We start from the raw sequence: 17,897 nt of genomic DNA on the forward strand, positions 1-17,897 counted from the left end.
AAATGTGTAACACAAGGGCCTCAACAAGCGAATTTGACAGGAAACAGATCAGACAATAAAAGGTAAAGACAAGAAGACATTGACGGCTTGGTCTTAGCTTTGTCATCTGCTAACAATAAAATACAGAGATCTACAACACTGGAGATTAAAAGAATATATATAATAACCACAGTTAAAATTCTTTGTGTGCTGCTCAATTTTATCATTTTAGCTCAAAATCTGTAATACAGATTTAGCAGAGCCACTTTAGCCATATCATAATAGTGATGATTTAGGATATGCATAGTTATCACTAGTGAAACAGTCACTGTAAATACAACAATTGAAACAAAGAATATGAATAAGAGTATCCTGTTTAATTACCAGTTTGATAGGCTAACAACCCGTGTCCGATTACCAGTTTGAAAGGCTAACAACCACTGTCTAATTATCAGTTTGATTGGCTAACAACCACTGTCAGATTGACAGTTTGGTAAGCTAACAATCCATGCCTGATTACCAGTTTGAAAAGCTAACATTCCCTGTCTGATTACCAGTTTGATAGGTTAACAACCACTGTCTGATTACCAGTTTGATAGGGTAATGACCCCTGACTAATTACCAGTTAGGTTATTAACCCTGGTCTGATTAACAGTTTGATAGGCTAATAACCCCTGTTTGATTAACAGTTTGATAAGCTAACAACCCCTGTTTGATTAAGAGTTTGATAGGCTAGCAAGCCCATCTGATTATCAGTTTGATAAGCTGATGACCCCTGTCTGATTACCATTTGATAGACCAATGACCCCTTTCTGATTATCAGTTTGATAGACTAATAACCCCTATCTGGTTACCAGTTAGATAGGCTATTAACCCTGGTCTGATTAACAGTTTGATAGGCTAATAACCCCTGTTTGATTAACAGTTTGATAAGCTAACAACCCCTGTTTGATTAAGAGTTTGATAGGCTAGCAAGCCCATCTGATTATCAGTTTGATAAGCTGATGACCCCTGTCTGATTACCATTTGATAGGCCAATGACCCCTTTCTGATTATCATTTTGATAGACTAATAACCCCTGTCTGGTTACCAGTTTGATAGGCTATAAACCTCTGCTTGATTACCAGTTTGATAGGCTAAATGACCCCTGTCTGATTACCAGTTTGATAGGCTAATGACACCTGTCTGATTACCAGTTTGATAGGCTAATGACCCCTGTCTGATTACCAGTTTGATAGGCTAATGACTCCTGTCTGATTACCAGTTTGATAGGCTAACAACCCCTGTCTGATTACCAGTTTGGCATGCATTAGAACTCTTCAAGAAAAATCTTGATGATTGGATGGGAAATAGAAATTCACCCCGGGGATCACCTCTGTGGCTCTGATCAACAGGGGTACAGGAAAATAATTTTCTTGGGTGGCGAAAGCCAGGGTACATTTTTGGCTAGGCTTATATAGGCTCGAGTGCCAATAGCCTAGTACCTACCTATGAACCTATAATAACTCCTGTCTGATTATCAGTTTGATAGGCTAATGACCCCTGACTGATTACCAGTGTGACAGGCTAACAAGCACAGTGAATGTAGTATTAATATGATAAGATATACCAGTAAAGGAGTAATTCTGCTAGAGGCAAAGTAGAACTTGCACAGCTTTAGATAGAGCACTATTAACAGAGGTTCCATCAGTTTACAATGCTATTAACAGAGGTTCTGCTATTAACAGAGGTTCATCATATTATATAAGGGGGAATTATGCTTATTTGGCTTCATCTTTGCAGTGACAGCTACAAAATTCTTGATATTACATTTTTGTTGAACAAGCTTCAAATAACATCGGAGATAAAGGTCTTCAGTGAATAACTTAGGAGATGCTTTATACAGCAGTATGCAGTAGTAGCTTGAGACATAAACCTCACTGATATATTAATTGGGTATTTTGTTTCTATCCAATAATAAGGACATTTTAAATATATACTAGAAAGATCTGTGAAAAATAACTGACATCTGAACAAATTATAAATTATACCACTAAAACGGGGACCATACTTGATGCAGTTTGAGAAATAAAATATTTTATGAACCATTATTTGGAAACTTGGATCTCCAATGGTTTATCCAGACCATGGAGAGTTAATAATGAATGAATTAAAATACATACAAAGTTGTCCTACAGCACTGCTTAATCATGCATCACTTTATAGCCTAGAATTATGGTATGCGTGTATAAGTCATGCAAGGATGATCATGGCTGTGAATGTTTTTATAACAAACTTAACAGTTAAATATATGTTCCCACAGCCAAGTTACAAAGCAAATTTGTAACAATCATCTAATGTGGAATTGGGTCTTGCTATAACTAGTAAACAAAGAATGCCATCATAGGCTCATACAGTTCCCTCCCCCAATTTGCTTAGATAAGAAATAGGTGCTTTAAACAAACTGAAACAAGCTACATCTAATCACAAAAAGAAATTGGCTTAAACTAAGGATAATAAAAATTATTTAAAACATTTGAGGTACTAAAACGTAAAGATAAATAATGCCTATTCAAATGTTGCCTTGAAGTCGACAATATTGTTATTACTAATGAAGTTAAGGTGGTTGAACTTTATGTCCTTTTTTAATGACAGTTTCATCACATCAAGCATTAAAACTTTCAATATTAGCAAAATTGAGAGTGTGTATCCTATGTTATAGACATACATTGTTTTAAAGTTACTGAAAGCTATCGGATCTAATTAAACAGCTAGTCCTGGTTAGTACAGTGTTTACCTTTTTAACAAGAATATCCACAAGAGCTATTTCTTGCCTTAATTGCTTACTTCACACTACCCTAGCAGTAACTATACCTCAGGTGAGAACAAATAGGATAAGAATTCCATGAAGAGGATCAAAGCTTGATTATCACCCAAGCAATATGACAAGTATTGTAGAAAACATCTGAGTGGGTAATATCACAACTAATGCTGCGGTCAAAATAGGTAATACAGGAAACAACAAGGCAAGGTGATGTCTTACTCCTTCTATATAGGGTGCTGATATGAGCACACATTGAAATTGCTGGGTCACTCTTTCTATACTGATTTTATAAGGCCTATAAATTACATGTCAAAAATCATTCACTACACGATTTATTAGTTTAAAATATACGACACACTGCTCACATTAGTAAAGTATACAGTTATTCTCTATCATCTATAGACTTGTAATACATGATTTATTTCTTGTTTACTAATGTCTTAATAGTTAATTATTGATACTGCCTATTGATTTGAGATTCATAAGTGGTATGTTAATGTCAGAAGCAATACATTTCTAATAGATATGAATTTGTATAACACTGCACTGAAGAAGCATTGTTTTTCTTCCTAAGATGTGAACATGCCTGGATTATCTTGACTTTGACTACTGGAAGGCTAATTAATTTACCTAGTAGTAAAAAGGAAGTTGGTGCTTCATATGGTTCCAGTGTGTTTGTACAAGATTACTGGATAGAAGCTCCAAGTTAACCTCTTATGAGGTATGAGGGCCTAAAACCCCACTGATCATTGAACAAATAGTGCTCATACTTAGGTTTGATAAGATCATTAAGTAACTGTGTATTGTCATATGGATCTTTTTATTACTACGGTAAGTTTTGAAAGCCATGTGGGCCTTTTTTCCTGCCATAATGGAGGTTTTTTGTTTAAGTCACAAGTGTTACTAGAGTATATTCATGAATGCAGGAACTAACAGTATTGCATCCTATCATATATTTACAGTATTTCAAACAGATTATTATAAACCACTGAGAACAACATTGCAGTCTATATGAATAAGCATATCAAGCACTTCAATATAGTTAAATACATGGGTCTGTGTGTGTGTGTGTGTGTGTGTGTGTGTGTGTGTGTGTATATATATATATATATATATATATATATATATATATATATGTGTGTGTGTGTGTGTGTGTTTGTGTGAGAGTACTTTGAAGTATAACAGGTATCAGCATTGTCTTCCTCCCCTCATAGTTTTGTGGCCACATACCTGTCTGTTACTGTGCTGTGACTATTATTACTCTGTACCATACTGATAGCAGCAATGGGCATGTTACCACTAACTATTCTTACATCACTCCACTGACAGACAGTGGTGCTGTACACATCTTGTGCCTTTCACTTGCTTCTCTACATTTGGCCATATCTTCCTCTATGTACAGGTGGGAATTGTTTCCCCCTGACATATGTCGTGCTGTTACTCATAGGCCATAGTGTAAAGCCCGCATGAGAGTAACCTGCCATGTCCTTATAGTATGCTCTCTGGCAAAGTAATCACCTCCTCAGCTGGTCAGTAACTTGGCATGTACTTTTGCTACATACTTTCCTAGGGTGAAACCCTCAGGCTGAGCAATAAGGTATTATGCCCTTATGCCATGTTCTATGTTACAGTGACTCCTCTACCCACAAAATGGGCAGTAACATGGCATTCCTTTGTTTAATGCTCTTTGTCAGTATGCCACCCCCCAAAATGCACAGAACCAGACATAAATCTGTCATGAATTTTTGCTGTTAGCTTACCCAGTTTACTCTTGCCAATCTGTCCCTATTGCTGCCATGTATACCTCTCAGCAGTCCCGATTTTCACAGAAAGTCCAGATTTTTGCCTTATATTTTAGGTCTGTTTCTCATAAAATTGTGTTTTTAGCAAATTACTGGAAAATCATTGAAGACTGAAGTTAGAATATAATGAGAGACATTTGACTTTCAGGCTTTATACCCTTCAGAAAATTTATAATACAAAACCTGTTATTCTATCAACTTTCTAAGTTCGTAGGAGTGATATTTAAACATTATCCCTATTTTTCGACCTTTGTCCCTCCATTATTATAGCTTTGCCCAGATGTCTTACTCAAAGAGGTTTGAAAGGTATACTGCCATGCACCAGGGAGAGCATGCTAAGGTACAATACCATTTTTTTTTCTTGAACTCTTGCTGTATCACAGTACAAAGTATTCTCCATTGAATTCCTATTCATGTGATGCTTGTCCTAATGCAATCTCCTACAGTATGGTAACTTGGAGTGACTGACACTGAAATGCTACAGTAACACACTGTTCTGTCACATACAGGCAGTGCTATAATGCACATCTCTGTTTGTTTCTGGTCAAGCAGGACATTTGCACTTTAAGCTTGAGCACATAAACCACAGATTTATAGCTCTACATCTCATGGGACACTGTTGCTGCCCATTCATGTGCACCAATTGGTATTCACAAGATCTGGCCATGCAAAGATGGCTAACACTTTACTCCTTATTCTGGTCAATTGGGTAGACATAACCTCTACATTTGTGGTGTACTGCAGGGCTCCTGCCTAGTGTAGCTAGCAGACTAAGACTTGCCTTTCCTTACTATGCATATTTTCCCCATTTATATGATAAGCTATGCTGGCATTTTTCTATTTTGTCCCTCTCTGGCCTGCTTCCAGTGCTCATGTTGCTGCTATGATTCACATCATCACGTGTGAACACACATACTCTAAAAGGCATGTTGCCTTACTGCTCTTGTCACATTGGTCATGAGCCCGACTGTAGCATGGTTACTGCACTAGTTCCATAGGATTGCATCATCAGTACTAGTAACATGATTCTCTAGTTCAGTGAAATACTGGTGCTGTACTCATTCTGCTATGTTGCTAAGCAGTATCAGGTCAGATCATGTTGTGACTTTTATGGTATTTATTAATACCCTATGGTGTTGCAAATAAATCAGAACAATGCCTTATGTTTTGAACTGTGCACTATGTGCAGAAGTACCACAGAGTTAATTGTTATGTAGCAAGATCATGTTAATCAGCACAGAACAGCTACTTAGTAAATTGGGATGGGTCTAACATAAGAAATTATTCTCTGAAACAATGTGCCCCAACACACCCCATACTCTATTTTCCTGCCTTACAGTTACTTAGACAAATGTGCTGTTTTTTCTCATGGACTTTCCTACAGATCACTCCTTTTTTATTACAAAAGTATCTTCCGCATAACCCCTTCCCCTCAGCTGGTGCAGAGACAGATACAGTCTCTGCTTCACATGCACTATTCCTTCCTTGTCATCATTCTGTTATTTAAATTTGCAATCAAAATGCATTTCTAACAAATCACTGCTACCAAACAAGAAGTCAGATTATAAGAAGAATGAAATGTCCTAGACCTGTAAATGAAACATAGCTAAGCTAAAAATAAGTTGATTTATAAACCATACTGATACAAAGCAACACTTTAAAAGTATAGTAGAGCAATTCAGCAAAGAGTACAAGGATAACATTAATTTTAGCTAATAACATAAGATTAATTGTTATACTTGGCTGTTAGTTTTATCATTTAGTCAGCGGAAACTAAAGACAATCTCCATTACTGGAGAGAATCCATTATTTTAGAGAATGCTACATAATATATTTTGAACTTGCTCTGTGTTAGTTATTTGTTTTAATTTTTTAGGTTCCCTGCCCTCCACACTGGCTATAAAACTTCCTGCTTGACTTCTCCATTGATATATTTGATCCCCATAAGAGTGAAAACCTGATATCTTGTTTGTTTTCCTGGAGGTGAGAGTCAGTTAAAACATCACAACCATCATTTCCTCTCAGACGTAGGGAAGTTTTAAATATGTTCCTAATTATCTACCCTTACAGCATTTATTTGAATTCTACTAAAGGTTGCTCTCATGGTGTGCATGCGTGCTTTCATACATGCTGATCCTGTTATGATATCAGTTAGTTCTTGCAAGTGCGGCCTGTTAGAATAGGGGTTGGAGGTTGACATAATGGTTAAGGTGCTTACCTCAAAGACAGAAAGTACAGGGACTGATTCCTGGGAAGAATGGCTAGTCTTAAAAGTATCCTTGGTGTCATTATTTATTTAAAATTTGTTTATTGGGACAGAGTCCATTTTCAATGGAGGCCCAGTGAGAAAAGCTCCAGATGCATATCATTGGAATATGGAAAGAAACCAGAGCTTCTGGAAGAAACCCATGGGAACACAGGCAGGACATGCAAACTCCGCACAGAAGGCACCCCAACTGAGAATCAAATTAGAGAACCTTGTCCTGTGAGGTGATAATGCTAATCACTGCACCACTGCACTGCCAGTAATCACATTATTAGCTTAGTAATCACTTATGAACCCTATGACCCCCTCTCCCAAGGTAGGTTTAATAACAATTGTTACTTCTCTCTAATATCACTTGTGCTAGCTTCTCCATTAAATGTGCCACTAGCTGAACCCAGGTCATCTGCTGCAAATGTCAGAGTTTTATCACTGATTGCTGGAGCTTATCCCAGCATGTACTGGCATACTGTACACCACTAATCAAGGATGAGTAACAGCCTGTCATATGCTGCATGTACTGGCATACTGTATACCACTAATCAAGGATGAGAAACAGCCTGTCATATTCTGCATGTACTGGCATACTGTATACCACTAATCAAGGACAAATAACAGCCTGTCATGTGCTGCATGTAATGGCATACTGTATACCACTAATCAAGGATGAGTAACAGCCTGTCATATGCTGCATGTAGTGGCATACTGTATACCACTAATCAAGGATGAGTAACAGCCTGTCATATGTTGCATGTACTGGCATACTGTATACCACTAGTCAAGGATGAGTAACAGCCTGTCATATGCTGCATGTACTGGCATACTGTATACCACTAATCAAGGATGAGTAACAGCCTGTCATATTCTGCATGTACTGGCATATTGTATACCACTAATCAAGGATGAGTAACAGCCTGTCATATGCTGCATGTACTGGCATACTGTATACCACTAATCAAGGATGAGTAACAGCCTGTCATATGCTGCATGTACTGGCATACTGTATACCACTAATCAAGGATGAGTAACAGCCTGTCATATGCTGCATGTACTGGCATACTGTATACCACTAATCAAGGATGAGTAACAGCCTGTCATGTGCTGCATGTACTGGCATACTGTACACCACTAATCAAGGATGAGTAACAGCCTGTCATATGCTGCATGTACTGGCATACTGTATACCACTAATCAAGGATGAGTAACAGCCTGTCATATGTTGCATGTACTGGCATACTGTATACCACTAATCAAGGATGAGTAACAGCCTGTCATATGCTGCATGTACTGGCATACTGTATACCACTAATCAAGGATGAGTAACAGCCTGTCATATGCTGCATGTACTGGCATACTGTATACCACTAATCAAGGATGAGTTACAGCCTGTCATATTCTGCATTTACTGGCATACTGTATACCATTAATCAAGGATGAGTAACAGCCTGTCATATGCTGCATGTACTGGCATACTGTATACCACTAATCAAGGATGAGTAACAGCCTGTCATGTGCTGCATGTACTGGCATACTGTATACCACTAATCAAGGATGAGTAACAGCCTGTCATATGCTGCATGTACTGGCATACTGTATACCACTAGTCAAGGATGAGTAACAGCCTGTCATATGCTGCATGTATTGGCATACTGTATACCACTAATCAAGGATGAGTAACAGCCTGTCATATGCTACTTCTGTCATACTTCATCCTGCTCTAAAGTTTGTATGACATGAAGATCAATTCCACTAAACATTCCAAGTTTTAATATTTTTATTTCATATTCATACATATCAAGTCATCATTGATAATCTTAATTTTACAGAATTTTTCTTCATGCCACTCAGCATTCCAGACTGCAATCCAGTAGACGTGTAATGCATAAACTTTGTAAAATCATACAGCTTATTATAAACATGGTTATTAAAGTTAGAACATTGTGATATTTTCAGTTTTGCCTGTATACTTTCTCTTCTTATTTATAGACAGGGTCTTCACACATATGTGAGCCACAGACACAGCACACATGTTGGAATTTAATAAATGCAATTTTCAACATCCGGTTTCTGACAGTCACAGTGTAATAAAATGTAAGGTTCGTGAGTCACAATACTATACTTTTTTATTTCTCATTTCCTTCATGTAGGGACCATCACAAAACATTTGTTACAGAGTACAATATATAGTTAACTTTATGTTCTGCCACTGACTTAGAACCAGTATGATAAAAACTCGATGTCTAATGGCCATTTCCATGCAGACTATTTTGATCATTGATGATGTCAGCATCTTTAGCTTGCAGGATCTTAGTCTTTTACTGTAAAACATATTATACTTCAAGACATTATTTAAATAAATATATATAACACAAGGCAAAGGCACAGAGCACAGAGACAGGTGACAACTGCCCTCACATATAAATGCATTTTCTACAGCTGTGTGTTAATGGCAGAACTAAATCAGGATCATGACTTTTATGTATCATTGTTTCCTTTTCAATATTAACATCACCTGGACCAAGAGCCAAGAAATCATATCAGTTTAAATTTCTGTACAACTTACTTCCATACTCTTTAAATGTCTTTTTTTTTCTTTCAGGAAATGTCTTTGTGATTAATTTAGCAGTTGGAGACCTAATGGTTGGCTTATATACCTACCCCTTAGTTTCTGTTGCCACTCTATATAATAAATGGATCGTAGGAGACGCTCAGTGCAAGATTTCTTCAATGATTCACACTTTAAGTTTCTACATATCTGTATACAGCATCCTGGGTATTGCAATCAACCGCTACTGTTGCATTTGCTACAGCCTCAGTTATGATAAATTTTACAGTATGAAGAGCACGTGTTGTTATGTTTTACTAATTTGGTCATTCAGCATCATTTTGCTCATACCAGGTATAGTCTTTGATGCATTACAGTATGATGAAAGAGTACATTTCTGTGCTATAAAATTTACAGCAAATCCAACTTTAACAGGGACTCTAGCTGTATTGCACTTCATCATACCTGTGATTATTGTAATTTTCTGCTATTTAAGGATCTGGATCTTGGTCATCCAAGTCAAGTATCGTGTTAGACAGGACAGCAAACAGAAATTAAAACCAGCTGAAGTGCGTAATTTCATCACCATGTTTGCAGTGTTTGTTCTTTTTGCAGTTTGCTGGAGTCCATTTAGCATTCCTGCCCTGGTAGTGGGATTAAATCCCAAAGGATTGGCTTCTGAGCTCCCCAGTTGGCTGTACATATTTGGGTACTTCACTGCTTCATTCAACAGCTGTCTGAATGGTATTGTTTATGGTGTCCTTAATCAAAACTTCAGGCAGGAGTACAAGAGAATTCTCATGATTCTTTTCACTGCTGTATCTTCAAGGTGACCCAACATTAGATTGAAATACATATGCTGTTAACCCTTTTATACATGCTTAGTTCATAAATGGAAATATAAACATATTTATATTATTTTTAATTTCTCTGTACTGTTCAAACTGTAATAAATGCTGTTCTTTAAAAATGGGCATTCCATGTTATGTGCATGTGATATAATTTACAGTCATAATTATTGTATAATGTTTATGGATCAGTAGCTTCAGTTATGTGTTATGCTTTTTTTTTATCAACTTCATTTGAGATAGCAAACCAGGCATGAAGTAATCATATAATAAGTAAGAATCAATGGAATATAAATGCTTTTAGACTGGTTAGCTGAATCTCAGAAAATGAAAATAAACTATAGCAAAAAAGAATATAAACAGATAAAAGAAGCTCAAAAACAACATTATTACATAAGAGTTATAAACATTTAAATATATCACCAAAAATGTGTTTAGTTTACATTTGTTAACCAGATAGGTGCACTGCTTAAAATGCCTTTTTCAGGCAAGACCCAGACCAAGAAAATAATTTTATTCTGTTCATAACTGAGAATTCAAAGTCAAAGTCATTCCACAGAAGAAGGAAAAGGATTGTCCAAGTTGCATAATAAGTGCCCTCGATCCAACCAACACATACATAGATAATGAGACATTGAAAACTGGGTAGATAAAATGAAAGTGTCATTTAAAAGAGATTGACAAAAATGTTATATATCAAGTTAGTACTTTACAAATATTAACAGTAATAAAAATATGTTTCAATTATCTTTAAAATTTGACTTTCATCTTCTCATTCTCATATCATTACAGTTTCTGTAGGAGACCGTAAATCATTCCTTGGTTATGTCATCAGATTAGAGAATAACACTAAACAACACACAATGGAGTCAAAAGCATAAAAAGCAACAGCAGCAGCAGCAACAACTACAACAACAACAACAACAACAACATAAAAAAAATCTGTTTTATACACACATGGCCATGATGACTAAGTGCCTCAGCTCAGTGCCTTGAAAGTATGGAGTAACTGACATGGACCGACTCAAATCGTTGTTATATACTTGGTATCCTACAAACTACTAGGAGGTGACCTCTGTCTAGTATACAAAGGCATTCTCCGACCCATCAGTGATAGATTTACTAAACATCAACAAGTCAGATTCCATTAAAATGCTCAGTCTAGGGAGCTAAACTTCTTTTGCAGCATCAACAGAACAGTGTGGTGCAAGGAATGATATGTTACTGTATGGTAGTTGTCTTTGTGGCAGGGAATGATATTATTATTATTCCTAGACACCTTATTGTTTCTATCAGGGTTATAAAAACCTTAAGAATAAATATCCCAATAAACAAAAAAGATAAACATGTCCTGGAAGGAACTCTAAACATATCACTCTAGCTTTACATCTAGGTCAGGATAAGAACTATTTACATAACCCCCTCAGTTACGGTCTGGTATAACTATTTTTATATCAAGAATAATTTTTAAAGATAGATATGATTTTGCAGTAACATTACCAATTAAAACTCAAGATAATACTGAATGTAGCTTAGGGAAGTCCATCCTCAAAGGAAATTGAATATTGTGAAGAATAACAGAACGAGAATCCTGGGGATTCAGTATAAACTCTGTGTAGGTTTCACATGAAGTGTACATGGAGTTTATGTGTTTGCGTGATGAACATATGCATGCCACACATTGTGCTTACAAGGGTACAAGCAACTTTTCATGGTCAGCAACAGTGCTGCTGGTCAGGAAACAATGCAGAGCAGCATGACCATAGAAGGAACATGCATACAAGGCTTTCTATGGGCAAACCTGCTCTGCTGGGCAAACCTGCTCATTGAGATCACATGAACAGCAGCAATGATTACCAGGGGTGAAAATACTGCAACAACTGCAGTATTAACGCATAATAGAAAAGTGTACTCTGTGCAATGTACACTACAACACATTTTTGCAGACTTGAAATAACAGATGTTGGGGTGATCAGCAAGGGCAAATACAATACAACATAAGTATGATCCAGCCTTAACAAATCAAAAATGGGTTGGTTACTGAGTCGGGAGATTACCTCTGCTAGGCAGGGAAAGCATGCTGAATAAAAAGGCCACAGGCATGAATGATAGCAATGAGGAAAGTGAAGTTAGCATGTACAATATGGCAAGTCATGTACAATTCCATGACAAGTCAGTAGCATAACATGAAGCACATATGTAGAGAGCACAGTACGTACTGCTGTTTACACCTCCTGTGCAAGTATATGTATATCACTACATATGATTGTACATATATGTGACTGTCACACAAGGTTACATGTCAATGGAGATGAACAGCTGTTATATAAACATCACTGACATCTTCAATGGAGAAAACATTTACCAACGGTGGTATATAGAACAGGAGGTATGTGCATGTTGTAAAGATCTCCACAATGACTTGCTTGGATATGACTGGAACGTCAGCATATATCACAGACAATTGTTATGTGCATGCTGTAAAGATCTCCACAATGACTTCTTGAATATGACTGGAACATCTGCATATCTCACAAACAATCATGGAGACATAGCAACAAACTCATGGACAACTGATGTCAGAAGCAGGCACAATCAGAAACAATTTAAAAATATCAACAACTTTAATCTGTTACATTGTCAGACTATGTGAGTTTAAGCTACTATACATGTTATGTGAACAGATGTGTGCTACTATAATAATTATCAGTATTCTATAAGGGGAATTCACTACCCCTTTTCCAAAAATCATCTGTCTTTGGAGGCGTTATTTGGGACAGTGTTAAACTTGGAATTGAATTCAGGGGCAGTCTTGGTCATTTGAGAGGTTGTTATGACACATAACCCACAAGCCAAATGTGCAACAATTGAACCCTTGCCATCAATGTTGTCAATGACCTCCGTATTTACTGGATGCAACACAGAAAGAAATATCATATATGCATAATGTGCAACACATTGAAGGGAAGTCTGCATTGTCAATTCCTAGTAGGTAAGCATACCAAAGAGTAGTTCTGTTTGCAACAAGATGTGTGGGAGCTCACTGTACCAAATGTAATACACTTGACTAAATCATCCATAGTAGACATAAGGTATTGGCCATAAAGCTAACAATGCTTACGAGCAACACACTATTATGAGTGGACTCCCTACACACAGCTGAGTATTGCATGCATCTGCCACATTTAATAACAATGAATACATTTTATGAAGTATCTGCAAATGAGGTTTGAATTAAGAACTGGTGTGTTATAATGAATGGTACAACAGTGTGTGAGGCTGATGGCAATGCATCAGCTACGGCCATGTGCACAGAAACTACAGCAGTGCAAAGTCTATCATCAATGAAGAAGGAAGCTGTCACTGTGCTAATTTGTTGACATACAAAACAATGCATGGATCACTCTGTAAGTACATGTCAATCCTCAACATGTGCCACACAATGATTTTCCCCCTGACACTGTCAGTGAAAATGTATATTGGTATGAAATCTTGACATGCATGCATATGTGTTTATGAAAACTAAGAAGTGGTAATACTGATGTGATATACTGTTATGTCTTTGACACTGTACAATCACACTAGCTGTACCTAGGAAATAATTGGAGTTCATAGGTTCATAGGAGAGCAATAGGCTAATGTTTCAAGATGACATAAAAACCTTGACATATTTAACACAAGTTTCACAATTTTAAATATCTATGTGAACAAAGTTCACAAATTTATTAGCCTGTGCTATGTTATCTAAGACCAACTGCTTCTATCCATGAGGGACATAGGTGCAACACTGGGATTACAATTACCATTAACCATCCATTGACATAGCTTGCACTCGAATATGGTCAGGAAAGGCCTTTGATTTATGTGAATGGGAAGTTTGTTCCAGAAAAGGGGTAGTATCTGAGAGATGCATTTATCTGTTCAACATGATTTATTATAGCACATGTTATGTTATCATCCTTTGAATGTGTGATGCTCATGCAGTTTGCTTTATAAATGTGTGACATTTCCATCAGGGCCAGATTGGAGACTTCTGTGTAGACCAGACAAAAAAAATCAGCTCTTAGTAGTATGTAGGGGACAGACTGCAGTGATATGGGTTTCAATATTTCCATGTAGGGTTTGTAGAAAGCACTGTGTATATTCCTTGTGCAAAATCTCTGATGTTTCTCCACCTGTTGCACATGTATGGTGAGTTACATGCAAAAGAATGCATTGCTCTCAATTATTGTTGTGATGAGGGCCAACTGCAATGGAATTATAACACCCTTTGAGCTGGATGCCATGTCCACACTTATGGCTTGTGCCACATAGAAGGGGGTTGGTCACTACAGTAGACACATGGTGATTGAACTTAAAATTACTATCTACCTGAGTACCCAGATCATGTACCACTGGGTGTACTTATTGGGGTGTGCTGTCTGTATTGCAATTAGGTTGGGTATTTGCTTTACAAAAGAAATTAATTATGCTTTTTTGGACATTTAGTGCATCTCCATAGCTCTTGCACCATTCATTTGTTTGTGCTACTATTTTCTACAGTATATCAATACCATTACTGGATCCAAGGATCACCTACAATTTGCAGTCATTAGGTAAGTTGATTGCACAAAGTCTGTTTGATTTTGTCGACTTCTGTAATTAAATACCACACAGGAAAGGGCTTAGTATTCATGGTAATACACTGGTTACTGGCCCCTTGCTGGAGGTGAAGTCAAATACTTTGACAGTATATGTCTTGTTGGTGATCCATTGGTTTACCCATTTAGTGACATAGTGCTCAATGGCCACTTGAGACAGTTTCTCTGTAATACCTGAGTGTGGAATTGTGCCAAATGCTGCAGGATGTACATTCTTTCTCTCATCCATGGCCTTGGTGACTTTCTTGGAGAAGTCTACCAAATTTAGCAGACATGATCTAGTCTTAACAAATCTAAAATGGTTTGGTTACACAGTTGGTAGATTACCTATGTTCAATATATAGTTGAGAATGATTATTTCCATTGGCTTACAGATGAGGCAAGTCAGGCTTATGGGTCTATAATTTCCTGTGCTGGTTGATGGGCCCCCTTTGTTCGGACAGAAAACTGTTGCTGTTCAGCATTCAGTCCGAAAATAACCTGCGGAAGGATGTGGTTAAGTGAGGATCTGACTGTGTCTGCTGGGTCATGTTTTAATTATTGATAAGGCAACCTGGGATGTAATCGGGGTCACTCATGCCATGTTTTTAGCCTTAGATAGCACACAGAAGAGCTGTTTTGTGAGAAAATATGCTGAGTAATGTTTGTATGTATACTTTGGGTATTCCCCATAACATTATAGGCTTACTAAATAAAAGATTTGTGAGAGCACCTCCAAATAGAACCTTGGGTATGAATCACATGACACACAGTGCAACTGTTTAGACAGTCATACAACTCTACCTATTTCACGTCATTACTTCACTTGCACATCATATGCCTATATGTTTATCATTGGAAAGGTGTGTGTGAGGACTCTGATGCCATATATGGGCACATTACATTTGAAGTGGATGTGGTTCATGCAGAACAGGTAATGACACAAATGTGGACAGTCACCCAATGCTGCTGGGCAGCACCTGAATAATCTTTGTGAATTCAACACAGTTGGGCACAGACTGAATGTACCGCAGTTGCAGGTGAATCTGAACTGGTTATATGTTTGTGTATATACCAGCATTACAATATGTGGATGAAACAAGACCAGTATTACAATATGTGAATGAAACAAGGCACATGTGCCCATGTAATTAGGATGATGTAATTTTGCTTTACATCACATAGCATTTCATGATGATAGGTAAACATATGTGCACATGCCATACTGTAAGTGTCACTGTGATATGGTTGAATGAGAAATGTGTAGAATGTTAATATATTCCACTACATAAACACACACCTTACTAAGGCAGCAATATACATAGCATCATCCTATGTCAACAGTCCTCAGCTAGCATGTTACTATAGCTGTTATGGAATGAACATGTAAAAAAATGGCAGCAGTGGCCATCAATACATTACATCAAATCAAAGACTAGACTGCACTGTTGTAGAGCTAATGTACATCCACACGTCAACACAGCACATGTGGATGACAGCAATACTGACATGTGCAATCTTCATAGGGTTATGGGACTTTACTATGCTAATGGCCAACATCACATAAAATCATAGCCATTGTTATATCTTTAAAACCAAAATAAATATAACTGTATTATGTAAGATAGTAGGAGTATGTGACTATATGTGTATGTGTTTGTTTTATCGCACACTTCCTCTGCTATGTGATGTGCACCATCCCATGACAGCATTAGCAATCATAGATCCAATGGTCTAGAGATGGCTTGCAGATGGTCATGGAAGGGCTTTGTTTCACAATGTGTGTAAGCATCTTTGAAATAATGACATCCACCGGTTTTCTGGAGAGAGGCTGTTATGTTGGCAGAGAGATAAAGGGGATATTGGATTCATGGGGGTATCTTAAAGGTTCTTCTGAGTGGCAGTCAAAAGAAAAGAGATTCAAAAGATCAATATTGACAATAATATAACACCTACCACACACATACACCAGTTGACTGAAATCATATTTGAACATAAGGCCTGCGTAGGTATACAAATTAGACCCCATACAATGCAAGAAAAGCAACACAGATGTCTGACTTTACATTGTCACAATGCACTTTAAACAGGATGACAGCATCATTGTATGCTGAGAAGAAAAAGTTGGAAGGAGTGTATGAAGTCACATCTCAGTGTAAAATTGTCTCCATATTCATATTTGAAACACACACAAGTCATCTGCTGTGAGACCAGTAGCACAAGCTATCTAACAGTACAAGCTAAAGAACAGAGTGGTAAATGCTCATTCCAAAACAGACATTTGAGTGTAATACTGTCAGAGTGCACTTTATCGGGGATCACATCCTCATCGTATGTTGAGAAGAAGAAGTGGGATAGATTGAATGACATATCTGTGGTCTTGCATACCATTTTAAGATTATCTCCACTTTGATACATGAATGATCATGCACAAACACACTCAAGTTGACTGCAGTGAGATTAAAAACCCTACCTAGCAATCTACACTAGCTACAGAACACAGTACTTAACGCTACCGCCACAACACAAGATTGACTTTTATATTGTCAGAGATCACTTTATAACAGATGACATCATCAGTGTCTGGTGAGAAGAAGATGTTGGTAGGAGTGTCTCACATGCTACTCTAAAATGGTTTCTGGAATGAGAGGTAAATGAACACACACACACACACACACACACACACACACACACACACACACACACACACACACATGGAATGCAATGAGATTAGAACCCCTCTGTACCTAATTACACAAGCTAGAGAACACAGTAATTAATGCAAGTGCTATGCACAAGTCTGACTTTCATATTGTCAGAGAACACTTTATTGCAGATGACATCATCAATATCTGGTGAGAAGAAGTTGCCAGTAGGAGTGACTAACACACTGCTCTAATGGTCTCCCGAATGAGAAATAACTGAACACACACCCATGTTGACTGAAATGAGATTACAGCCCCTACCTACATAGTAACACAAGCTAGAGAACACAGTAATTAATGGTAGTGCCACAGCACAAGTCTGACTTTTTTTAT

At 37.3% G+C, this 17,897-nt stretch overlaps 1 protein-coding gene across 1 annotated transcript in view; it reads left to right on the forward strand.

The window, feature by feature from the left end:
• LOC122808292 (melatonin receptor type 1C-like) overlaps nucleotides 1–10,225 on the forward strand; it is a 68,122-nt gene extending 57,897 nt beyond the window's left edge. Inside the window, exon 3 of the mRNA XM_044079257.1 lies at nucleotides 9,447–10,225. Within this exon, the coding sequence (XP_043935192.1) occupies nucleotides 9,447–10,225 (779 nt within the window). The remainder of the gene's footprint in view (nucleotides 1–9,446) is intronic.
• Nucleotides 10,226–17,897: the final 7,672 nt, after the last annotated feature.

The sequence above is a fragment of the Protopterus annectens genome, chromosome 8.part0, assembly GCF_019279795.1.
Source record: "Protopterus annectens isolate FY-2018-M chromosome 8.part0, PAN1.0, whole genome shotgun sequence".
In the NCBI taxonomy this organism is placed as follows: Eukaryota; Metazoa; Chordata; order Ceratodontiformes; family Protopteridae; genus Protopterus; species Protopterus annectens.